General features: G+C 39.1%; 1 protein-coding gene across 1 annotated transcript in view; it reads left to right on the top strand.

Annotated features, from left to right (window-relative positions):
- Positions 1 to 13,054, top strand: part of KCNU1 (potassium calcium-activated channel subfamily U member 1) — a 171,379-nt gene that overhangs the window by 55,357 nt on the left and 102,968 nt on the right. The window contains exons 16-18 of the mRNA XM_067470858.1: positions 1,215 to 1,283; positions 1,617 to 1,703; positions 5,060 to 5,157. Of these exons, the coding sequence (XP_067326959.1) occupies positions 1,215 to 1,283; positions 1,617 to 1,703; positions 5,060 to 5,157 (254 nt within the window). The remainder of the gene's footprint in view (positions 1 to 1,214; positions 1,284 to 1,616; positions 1,704 to 5,059; positions 5,158 to 13,054) is intronic.

The raw sequence follows: 13,054 nt of genomic DNA, 5'->3' as shown, positions 1-13,054 counted from the left end.
TATAAGCAAACAGAATGTTTTCCTTTCATTTCATGAGACAGGAAAGGCTTTATATGAGATGGGGAAAGAATTTCCCATCAGCCTGGTCAATGTTGAATTTTCATGACAGTCTTGTTCCCAAGTGGATTTTTAGTTTTGAGTTTCAAGTTTTGCCAGGTTCCTGTTCTGGGTATTGGATCTTTATGCTGTCTTGTTCCTTTTGGATATTGCATCCTTGGATCTTGTGTTTTTACCTTTGTACCTTGAAGTTCATGGACTATCTGTACTCTTTGGAAAATACTGTTTTGGACTATATTGTTTCCATCATTTTTATTGCTTTGCTTTCATATATTCTTCAATGCACTGCTTGCTGATTTTACTATACTGGTGTGGTGTCTAAGGAGAGAGGTGTTCCTGCCCTGGGATACAACAGCTATCAATTTACTGATGTTCAGCTCTACTACTGTCAGCAGGATGAAATAATTTTTAAAATATATATTCCACTTGCACTATTAACTGCTTGTCATACAATTCAGGAATAATCTAAATTAGATTTTGTATATGTCACCTATTAGTATAATGTTGTAAGCAAATTGCACTGGGACTGTGGAGCAGCTAGCTGGAAGTCAGCTGAATTAAGATCACTACTGACTGAATCCTCATGAGTTTGAAGCCAGCCCGGGTTGGAGTTAACTTCTGACCTTTGCTGGCTGTGTAGCTTGCTGTTGACCTCTGCAACCTGAAAGACAGTTGCATCTGTCAAGTAGGAAATTTAGGTACCGCTTATGCGGGGAGGCAAATTTAACTAATTTACAAGGCCATAAAAATCTCCAGCAAGCATGCAAAAAATGAGGAAGTACTTCATCAGTGTCACGAATAGTCGGTGAAGGGACAGCTCCCCTGACGGCCAGAATACCCTCAAGAAAAAACTGCAATGTTAAATTGCCTCTGTGTCTGTCTATATATGTTGTGTGTCTATGGCACTGAATGTTTGTCATGCATATATATATTGTAATCCGCCCTGAGTCCCCTGTGGGGTGAGAAGGGCAGAATATAAATACTGCAAATAAATAAAATAAAATAAATATTTACATGCAGCATACTGGATTTCCTGACAATGCATGGCACACTGGTCTACCATCACTTGCTTATTAAGACCTGCTACCACCCCCCTTTTTATCTTTGTTTATTTACATATTAATTTGTTTAACCTAAACTTTTTTTTCTTTTCTCAGATTGTGCTTTGTGAAGCTGAATCTCATACTGCTAGCTATTGAATATCAATCCGGTGCTCGTGCAAATAGGTGATGAAACATATTGCTGAACAGAACACCTCTAAATGATGCAGATAGTACTCCCTCCTCCTTATACTTTGATTGATATATACTGTGGCGAGAGCCACTTGCTCCGATGTTTATTAGCAATAGCCCCATCTGATCCAAATGCTGATCTGGAGAAAAAGGGGAAACCTTCACGAGGTTCAGGGTGGGAGTTGCTATTCTTATCTGCAACCTCTTTTTATCTATTCCGGGTACATGTGCTTTCTACCCGAAATAACTATGAGTGACAATCTTTTTTTCAATGAATAAGGCTAAGTCTAACCAGTTTATTGTTTTTCTCGCAATGTTTGACAACAGCATTCTGATCAACCCACCTTCGTCGACTAAAATAGATCCCAACACAATGGGGTTTTTCATGGCCAAATCTGTAAAGGAACTCAAAAGGTAATTGCTTTTTATTATAGGCATTCAAGATTTGATATTAGAATTATATTTCAAATGCTGTGCTTTGGAGTGGATTATAGCATCTCATTCAAAACAAGATGTATGCATGTGTAAAAGGCACACAAGAGAGAGAGAATGTGGTATAGTGGTTTCAGTGACTCTGGAAAAACAGGGTGCAAATCTCTGCTCAGCTATGGAAACTAGTAGGGCTGGGCAGTTTCGTTCGTTAATTCCGTAATTCGTTATTAATTCGTTATTTTTTTTGATAACGAAGCGATATTGAACCATTCAGGAGCAACTAAAAAACGAAACGAATTTTTCCAATTCGTTTCATAATTGTTTCGTAATTGTTTCAAAATTGTTTCGTAATTGTTTCGTTATTATTTCGTTATTATTTCCGTATGTCTGGTGCAAGTTTTATAGTCGTTGTTTGTTTTATCAGTGATAAAAAAATAAATTATCACACCAACAGTCAACAACAGAGGGAGAGGGAAGCTTCAGAAGTTCCCCCTGTCCCATTTGGAGGGTTTTTTTAGCATATTGCGCAATCGCGTCCGCCATTAACGAATCAATTCGTAATTTTATGAAATTTCGTAAATTTCGAAATTTTTAAAAGGAAAATTTCGGAATTCTTTAAAAAAACCAAATGCGATGGACCCCTAAAAACGAAACGAGTTTAGAACCAAATTTTTCCATTGTTACCCAAGCCTAGTATCTACGGACAATGCTGGCTCTTTGGCTTCGAAATGGAGATGAGCACTACACCCCAGAATCAGACACGACTGGACTTAATGTCAGGGGAAAACCTTTACCTTTTTAAGGAAGCTACTATGAAAGATTTGCCTTTCAGAAATACAGGCAGTCCCCCACATTCACTGGAATCAAGGCACAGTACACCATGAAAGTGAAAAAACACATTTTAAAAATATCCAGAAACATTTTTATATAACAGAATACTGTGTTCTGTGCAAATCAGTTATGTGGAAATCTTGCACAGAAGGAACAGTATTTTCTGCACAGTAAGTAACATTCTATGTCCAGGGATGAATATTTCTATGCTGAAATATTATTTATTTATTTATTTATTTATTTTATTTACTTTGCTTGTATACCGCAGTTTCTCAGCCCGTAGGTGACTCAATGCGGTTCACAACAAGAGCAAAAAGACAATCATAACAACATACAATTTAAAAACCATTAACAGCATAGTATACAAAGTGATGACACCTCAATAACAACACATTAACGTCTCGTAACTAGAATCGTGATCCAATTCGTCGTCCATAATTCCGTTCCAATATTCATCGTATTTATTGCACTGTTTATCCGAATGCCTGTTCAAACAGCCAGGTTTTTAGTTTTCTTCGAAACACCATTAACGTAGGAGCTGATCTAATGTCCATGGGAAGGGCATTCCACAGCCGAGGGGCCACCACAGAGAAGGCCCTGTCCCTCATCCCTGCCAGCCGTGCTTGTGATGCAGGCGGGATCGAGAGCAGGGCCTCCCCAGAAGATCTTAGAGTCCTGCAGAAAATGCTGCAAAGAGAATGATTGGGTTGTTGTAGGGTTTTTTGGGCTGTATGGCCATGGTCTAGAGGCATTCTCTCCTGACGTTTCGCCTGCATCTATGGCAAGCATCCTCAGAGGTAGTGAGGTCTGTTGGAACTAGGAAAAAGGGTTTATATATATATGGAATGACCAGGGTGAGACAAAGGACTCTTGTCTGCTGGAGCTAGGTGTGAATGTTTCAACTGACCACCTTGATTAGCATACAATGGGCTGACTTTGATTGCTGTTTTTAAATTGTTTTAAATTGTTTTTAAATTGTGTTCAATTTTAGCCTGTTCTTGTAAGCCGCTCCGAGCCCCAGGGGAGTGGCGGCATATAAGTTCAAATAATAATAATAATAATAATCATCATCATCATCATCATCATCATCTAATCAAGGTGGTCAGTTGAAACATTCACACCTAGTTCCAGTTCCAGCAGACAAGTCCTTTGTCTCACCCTGGTCATTCCACAGATATATAAACCCTTTTTCCTAGTTCCAACAGACCTCACTACCTCTGAGGATGCTTGCCATAGATGCAGGTGAAATGTCAGGAGAGAATTCCTCTAGACCAGTGTTTCTCAACCTGGGGGTCGGGACCCCTGAGGGGGTCACGAGGGGATGTCAGAGGGGTCGCCAAAGACCATCAGAAAACACAGTCTTTTCTGTTGGTCATGGTGGTTCTATATGGGAAGTTTGGGCCAATTCTATTGTTGGTGGGATTCAGAATGCTCTTTGATTGTACGTGAACTATAAATCCCAGCCACTATAACTCCCAAAAGTCAAGGTCTGTTTTCCCCAAGATCCACCAGTGTTCAAATTTGGGCATATTGTGTCAAGTTTGGTCCAGATCCATCATTGTTTGATTCCACAGTGCTCTCTGGATATAGGTGAACTACAACTCCAAAATGCAAGGTCTGTGCCCACCAAACTTTTCCAGCATTTTATATTGGTCATGAGAGTTCTTTGTGCCAAGTTTGGTTCAATTCCATCATTGGTGGAGTTCAGAATGCTCTTGTAGGTGAACTATAAATCCCAGCAACTGCAACTCCCAGATGACAAAACTAATCTCCTCCCCAACCTAACCAGTATTCAGATTTGGGTGTATCGGGTATTTGTGCCAAATTTGGTCCAATAAATGAAAATACATCCTGCATATCATATATTTACATTACGATTAATAACAGTAGCAAAATTACAGTTGTGAAGTAGCAACAAAAATAATATTATGGTTGGGGGGGGGGGGGTCTGTATTAAGGGGTCACAGCATTAGGAAGGTTGAGAAACACTGCTCTAGACCAGGCATGGGGAACCTTCGGCCCTCCAGGTGTGGTGGACTTCAACTCCCACAATTCCTTGAGGCCAAGGTAAGCCTTTGGGGCGAATGCCGAGCCTCAAGGAATTGTGGGAGTTGAAGTCCACCACACCTGGAGGGCTGAAGGTTCCTGACCCCTGCTCTAGACCATGGCCATACAGCCCGAAAAAACTTATACAACCCAGTGATTCCAGCCATGAAAGCCTTCGACAATACGAAGACAATGATGTTTTCTGCACAAAACAACCACATGTGAATTCTGCACAGAGTAAATATCAAGCTTACTTCTTTTTTTTCAGTCCAAGGTTCTTGACATCAGAATTTCTTAGCACTCAAAAACATGGTTTTTTTTTTTTGCCATTTTCTAAATATATTTTTAAAATCTTCTTTCCAATCTGACTCCTTTTGTATTGCTTAGGGTTGCTCTAAGAAACATTTTGAGAGTTTTATGCATGTTCAGGGCAATTTCATTTACCCATTTTTGTCATTCAGGGTTCGACATTATTGCAAACAGTGCCACAACCATATTATGAACCCAGAGCTTATTGATAAGTGTCGTTGCAAAGGTCGAAAAGGTTTCTCTCTTGCTGGTAAGTTTGCATTCATTTCAGAGTAACCAAACTATATATATATATATATGAAAGAGATTGATTGGACCAATAGATTTCTTGGTCTCAAAACCTGCCTTCAATTTATTCGTGATTATATACAGTAGGCTTGGGCGGTTTCATTTGTTAATTTCGTAATTCGTTATTAATTCGTATTTAAATTAGCTTACGATCCGATCTTGAGCCATGCAGGAATAGTGTGAGGAGTAATTAAGAATCGAAACAATTTTTCCAATTTTCGTAATTATTTCGTAATTATTTTCGTAATATAATAAAATAATATATAATATATAATACAATATATTATAATAATATAATATACAATAATATAATATAATAATATTATAGTAATATAATATAATAATATAATATAATAATATTATAATAATATATAATATATAATATATATATAATATAATATATTATAATAATATAATATAACATAATATAATATAATAATATATAATATAATAATATACAATAATATAATATAATAATATTATAATAATATATAATATATATAATATAATATATTATAATAATATAATATACAATAATATAATATAACATAATATAATATAATAATATATAATATAATAATATTATAATAATATAATATATAATAATATAACATAATATAGTTGTTTGTTTTATCACACCAACAGTCAACAACAGAGGGAGAGGGAAGCTTCAGCAGTTTCCCCTGTCCCATTTGGAGGGTTTTTTTAGCATATTGCGCAATCGCGTCCGCCATTAACGAATCATTTCAAAATTTACGAAATTTCGTAAATTTTGAAATTTTTTAAAGAAAAAATTCGGAATTCTTTAAAAAAACGAAACGCAATGGACCCCCTAAAAACGAAACGAGTTTAGAAACAAATTTTTCCATTGTTACCCAAGCCTAATATACAGTACTCTATAACTGTCCCATTTTAGTCCAGGCTTATATGTATTTTTAAAATGTTAAATGTTTGATTGTCAACCTTCCATTCTATTTTTGTAGGTCTCAATCCAATTTTTTCCCTTTCTCTCCCATGATATATTAACATAGTGAAGCTGAGAAAATAGCATTATTTTATTTGTATTTTTTTAAATATTATTTTTATTGAGAATAATAGTTGCTCAGCAAGAGAGTGGAGCATAATAGAAAATAATATTTGTGAGTATTGAAATAAAAATATACGCTTACAAAAAAGCAGGGGAACAATGTGTTGACGAAAGTAGGGAAAAAAAGAGGCAAACAAAAAAAGTAGAGCATATATATATATATATATATATATATATATATATATATATATATACTAGTTGTACCCTGTCACGCGATGCTGTGGCCTATTTATTTATTTATTTATTTGGTATGCTTGTATACCGCTAATATCTCAGCCTGTGCGGCGACTCATTGCGGTTTACAACATGTTAAAATATACAATTCACTTAAGCATATAAAATTAAAATTAAGAATACATACAAGCTCGGGGGTCGCATAACTAGTTAGCCTATAATAAGAATTTTCAAAGTAGAGGTAGATATCTGGACTATTATGAAAGAGAGGTACCTATCTATTCCTTCCCCTCTTTTTCTTCCCCTTCCCCTTTCTCTCCTTTCTTCCTTCTCTACCTCTTTCTTTCATTCCTTATTTCACTCTTTGGTTTCCATCCTTCCTCCTCTCTTTCCTTCCTTCCCTCCCCCATTCTCTACTTCTTCCTTTGTCTCATGTCTTCCTTCACTGTTTTCTTGCTTCTTTCACTTTTTATTTCCTTTTCCCTTCCTTCCTTCTTTACCTCTTTCCTGCCTTTCCTTTCATTTCTACTTTATCTTCTTCCTTCCTTCCTTCCTTCCTTCCTTCCTTCCTTCCTTCCTTCCTTCGGTACCTCTTTCTTTCCTTCCTTCTCTCCTTCCTTCCCTCCTTCCCTCTCTACTTCTCTTCTGTCTGGTAGAGTCCCTTCTAACTCTATTCTAGAGTCTATTTAATATAGTAACATATAGTCGTAACATATTATATAGTAATAGATATAACAGTAATATATATAATATAATATAATATTTATGTATTATATAGCAGTATATATAATAGTAATATATATAGTATTGTAATTATATATATGATGGATCGGGACCAAACTTGGGAGGAATCCTCAATATGCCCAAAGGTGAATTCTGGTGGAAATTGGGGGAAATTTGACTTTGGGAGCTGCTTGGATGTCCAGCTCACCTGGAATTGAACTGGGCTCACCCCTTCCTTCCTTCCTTCCTTCCTTCCTTCCTTCCTTCCTTCCTTCCTTCCTTCCTTCCTTCATCCCCAGCACACTCTGCTCTATTAGGGACGGGGCTTACTGGAGCCCCTTGATGGCGGCACCCAAGGGGAGAGCTGAAGATGAAGGAAGAAGGGAAGGAGGAATGATAGAAGGGAGGGAGGAAAGGAAAGAAGAAAGAGAGAAGGAAAGAGGGGAATGATGAGGGAAAGAGCGAGGGAGGAGAGGAGGCAGGGAAAGCATGAAGGGAGAAAATGGGGGAAGAGAGAAGGAAGGGAGAGAAGGAGGAGGGAGAGAGCCAAGGCTGACTCCAGGCCATTGCCAGCACAGGCTCTGCCATGTGGAGCTCTCCTGTGTGTGCGTGCGAGCGCGCGCACACCCCACCCACCCCCCATCCCAGTACGCATGCCCAGTGGTATCTTCTCCCTTTTTAGGATTTGTAAGTTCTTTTTTTGTTTGTTTTTTTATTATTGATGGTCACACCTTGTATGGTGAGGAGTTTTGTTGCCAAATTTGGTGGGCATTGGCCCAGCGGTTCTTTTGTTTTTAAGCTACTCATTATGACATGAGCATTTATATATATATATATTGTGTGTGTGTGTGTGTGTGTGTGTGTGTGTGTGTATATATATATATATATATATATATATATATATAGAGTAGGGCTGGGCGGTTTCGTTCGTTAATTTCGTAATTCGTTATTGATTCATATTTAAATTAGCTTACGATCCGATATTGAGCCATGCAGAAGCAACTAAAAATCGAAACGAATTTTTCAATTTATTTCGTAATTGTTCTGTAATTGGTTTGAAATCGTTTCGAAATCGTTTCGAAATCGTTTCGTAATTGTTTCGTAATTATTTCCGTATGTCTGGTGCAAGTTTTATAGTTGTTGTTTGTTTTATCAGTGATAAAAAAATAAATTATCACACCAACAGTCAACAACAAAGGGAGAGGGAAGTTTCAGAAGTTCCCCCTGTCCCATTTGGAGGGTTTTTTAGCGTATTGCGCAATCGCGTCCGCCATTAACGAATCAATTCGAAATTTACGAAACTTCATAAATAACGAAAAAATTTTAAAGAAAAATTCGGAATTCTTTCAAAAAATGAAACGCAATGGACCCCCTAAAAATGAAACGAGTTTAGAAACAAATTTTTCCGTTGTTACCCAGGCTATATATATATATATATATATATATATATATAATGTTTGTTTGTGGGATTAACATAACTCAAAAACCACAGGACAAATTGACGCCAAATTTGGACACAATACATCTATCACACCAACGAGTGACCTTCACACATAAAAACACTGAAAAACACAGCAGAAGGGACTTAAAAAGCCAAAAAATAAAAAGCATCCCTGATGGAGACCCATACAAATTCCGCTTTGAAACCTCATGCAAAGGAGATCCTACTGCTTTCTGAAAGAGTCATCCTATTACTAAACAACCACGAATGGTTAGCTGAAATATTATTTTCTCTCATTTGAACCCACTAGGTTGGGTCTTAGTAGCTGGAACAGGAAAAAGAAAGATTGATCCATCTTCGTCATGACAGCACCTCGGTGTCTGGAGATGGCTTTCATATCACTCCTTAGATGTATGTTTTCATGACAGCAAGGAGTAGAGGTGGAAACAAAATTTACATTGACTAAGATTGTTCCTGGCTTGTGAAATGATTAATGAAAGCCTGTGTGCAACTTTCAGGTTTCTGTCATCAAATTATCCCCCTCCTCTTTCTTTTCCAAATTGTATCCAAACCCATAATTCAGCCTGAAGATGTGTGCATTTGAAAAATATACAAAACTACACAAATAATTGAGAAAGATGTACAAGTTAAAAGGGGAATAGACAAAAATCAACATATAGAAAAATATGTTACAAGAGCGGGCATGAATATTGTAGAGTAAAGTCTGTCAAGCCATTCCAAAACTTGGACACAATTGAGCGTCATGGTAGGGAAAGGGAACAAAAATTAAAGTGACAGATTTTCACATCCCTAGTGACAAATGTAAAAACTTGCTTCCTTGATGGGAAAGGGATTGTCTCCCACTAATTCTGCTGTTTTATTATAAACTAGCTGTCCCCTGCCAGGCATTGCTGTGGCCCAGTCTGGTGATCTGGGAAATAAAGTAATGAGAAAGTGTTGATTTCTAATATATGTAATTCCTTTATGCTTGTGAGTAAACAGTATTTCTTGCTGTTTTTTGTCAGTATTGATGTGGAGAGTGTCTGGTTTGCCTACTCTGGAATATGCAACATATCATAGTCCTTCTTTAAGGGTCTCTTTCAAATCTATGATACTGTGGTTGTGTGTGTGAGAATCATATCTATCTATCTATCTATCTATCTATCTATCTATCTATCTATATTTATGACTGGATGCCTCTTTGTCAGGAGGGCTTTGATTAGATTTTCTTGCCCTGGCGAAGAGAGTTGGACTGGATGGTCTTAAGTATTTTCTGTTGATCATGGGGGTTCTGTGTGGAAGGTTTGCCCCAATTCTGTTGTTGGTGGGGTTCAGAACGATCTTTGATTGTAGGTGAACTATAAATCCCAGTAACTACAATTCCCAAATGTCAAGGTATATTTCCCCCAAACTCCATCTGTGTTCATATTTGGGCAGGAATCTAATCGGGATGTAACAAGAGCGTGGACCACTGTGGCTAGATCAGATTTCCCAAGATACGGGCGCAACTGGTGCACAAGTTGCACATTACAATGCATGCACAAAACCAAATATAAACACGCAGACATATACACATATATACACACACAAAACACATATACACAGACTGGGCCACAGCGTGGCAGGGGACATCTAGTAAATAAATAAATATTCAGAGGAATGTATTGTCAAAGGCTTTCATGGCTGGAATCACTAGGTTCTTGTGGGTTTTTTGGGCTATAGAGCCATGTTCTAGAGGCATTTCTCCTGACGTTTCACCTGCATCTATGGCAAGCATCCTCAGAGGTAGTGAGGTCTGTTGGAATTAGGACAATGGGTTTATATATCTGTGGAATGGCTGGGGTGGGGGCAAGGAGCTCTTCTCTGCTGGAACTAAGTGTGAATGTTTCAACTGATCACCTTCATTAGCATTTGAAGGCCTGCCTGAGCCTGGGAAAATCTCTTGCTGGGAGGTGTTAATCTGTGCCTGGTTGTTTCCTCTCTGTTGTTTTACTGTTGTAATTTTAGAGTTTTTTAATACTGGTAGCCAGATTTTCTTCATTTTCATGGTCTCTTCCTTTCTGTTGAAATTGTCCACATGCTTGTGGATTTCAATGGCTTCTCTGTGTAGTCTGACATGGTGGTTGTTGGTGTGGTCCAGCATTTCTGTGTTCTCAAATAATATGCTGTGTCCAGGCTGGTTCATCAGGTGCTCTGCTATGGCTGACTTCTCTGGTTGAAGAAGTCTGCAGTGTCTTTCATGTTCCTTGATTCGTGTTTGGGCAATGCTGCGTTTGATGGTCCCTCTGTAGACTTGTCCACAGCTGCATGGTACACGGTAGACTCCTGCAGAGGTGAGAGGATCCCTCTTGACCTTTGCTGAACGTAGCATTTGTTGGATTTTCTTGGTGGGTTTGTAGATTGTTTGTATGTTGTGTTTCCTCATCAGCTTCCCTATGCGGTCAGTGGTTCCCTTGATGTATGGCAGGAACACTTTTCCTCTGGGTGGATCTTCATCTTGACTCTCGTGGCTTGTTCTCGGTCTTGCAGCTCTTCTGATGTCTGAGGTGGAGTCTCCATTGGCCTGGAGAGCCCAGTTGAGGTGGTTCAGTTCATCTTGGAGGAGGTGGGCTTCGCAGATTCTTTTTGCACGGTCTGCCAAGGCTTTAATGGTGCTTCTTTTTTGACTTGGGTGATGGTTGGAGTTTTTATGTAGATATCTATCTGTGTGTGTGGGTTTTCTGTAGACGGTGTGACCCAATTGTTGATCTGGTTTGCGGATGACTAGGACATCTAGAAAAGGCAGTCTTCCTTCATTTTCTTTTTCCATGGTGAACTGGATGTTTGGGTGGATGCTGTTAAGATGGTCCAGGAACCCATTGTCCTAATTCCAACAGACCTCACTACCTCTGAGGATGCTTGCCATAGATGCAGGCAAAACGTCAGGAGAAATGCCTCTATAACATGGCTCTATAGCCCGAAAAAACCCACAAGAACCTATTCAGATGAGTGTCTGATCTCAATATGTGGGGAATAGCCCACGTTTCACAGGGTGCTTTTAAAAATCAGGCCAAGGATGTTAGGAAATTGCTAACTGTAATAAATTTGACTTGTACTGTTAACCCTACTCGGCAGCTGTCAGTTCTCATTTTGGAACCACTTTACCAGCGACTGTGCTGCTAGGCATGGTGCCAGTTATGTCTTGCTTTTCGCCCTCTGCTTGGACTCGCTGATGTCCTGAGCTGAAATGCCAGCATAAGGGACCTACAAAACAGGGACTTGTATCTTCAATGCTATTTTAAGTTATAGCTAAGGTCAGCTGCACTAGGTAGAGAACTGTTACTCGGCCCACAATACTAGCTGTGCCCTTGTTCTGTGCACCCATCAGGAGCTGATTCATGAACATCTGTATCTCTCATCTCAACAGCAGATGGCAGGCAAGCCCTGCTACTAACTCAGCGGCTTTGTCTCCATTGAATATTACACAAACCAGGGAGAACGGAAACCCAGCAAGACCTCAGAACAACACACTTGTCAGCCTCTCACATGAGAGATTATTGTGAAATTCTTCTGAAGGTCTTTCTCTACAGAGCAGGGAGGAGGTGAATGTTGATGAACTGCAAGGCCCATCAGTGCTACTGCATAGCCAATGGTTAGAAATACTTCTGTAATTAGAATAATAGAATCACAGAGTTGAAAGAGACCTCATGGGCCATCCTTTATAACCTTTTGCCAAGAAGCAGGAAAATTGCATTCAAAGCACCCCCGACAGATGCCCATCCAGCCTCTGTTTAAAAGCCTCCAAAGAAGGAGCCTCCACCACATTCTGGGGCAGAGAGTTTCACTGCTGAACAGCTCTCACAGTCAGGAAGCTCTTCCTAATGTTTGTTTATTTATTTATTCATAGCCCGCCTTTCTCAGCCATATGGTGACTCAACCCAAACTGCACCAGGATGTAGAGTGGGTCATGGGGGCCAAGTTTGGTTTTTGTGGGTCATTTGATGAGGGTCACAGTGCTCTCAGGATGTGAGTGAAGGTACTTTAAGTCCCATCATCCATGGTCTGTCCTCCTTCATACTGAACCAGGATGTAGGGTGGGACATGGGGGCTTTGTGTGCCAAGTTTGGTCTTTATCAGTCATTGGATTAGGGTCACAGTGCTCTCAAGAAGTGAGTGAAGGTACTGCAAGTCCCATCATCCATGGTCTGTCGTCCTTCAAACTGCACCAGGATGTAGAGTGGGGCATGGGGGCTCTGTATGCCAAGTTTGGTCTTTGTGGGTCATTGGATGAGGATCACAGTGCTCTCAGGATGTGAGTGAAGGTACTGCAAGTCCCATCATCCGTGGTCTGTCCTCCTTCAAACTGTACCAGGTTGTAGAGTGGGATATGGGGGCTTTGTGTGCCAAGTTTGGTCTTTATCAGTCATTGGATTAGGGTCACAGTGCTCTCAAGAA

The sequence above is a fragment of the Anolis sagrei genome, chromosome 7, assembly GCF_037176765.1.
Source record: "Anolis sagrei isolate rAnoSag1 chromosome 7, rAnoSag1.mat, whole genome shotgun sequence".
In the NCBI taxonomy this organism is placed as follows: Eukaryota; Metazoa; Chordata; class Lepidosauria; order Squamata; family Dactyloidae; genus Anolis; species Anolis sagrei.
Note: the sequence above shows the minus strand (reverse complement) of the source record. Positions and strands in the feature narration are given on the sequence as shown.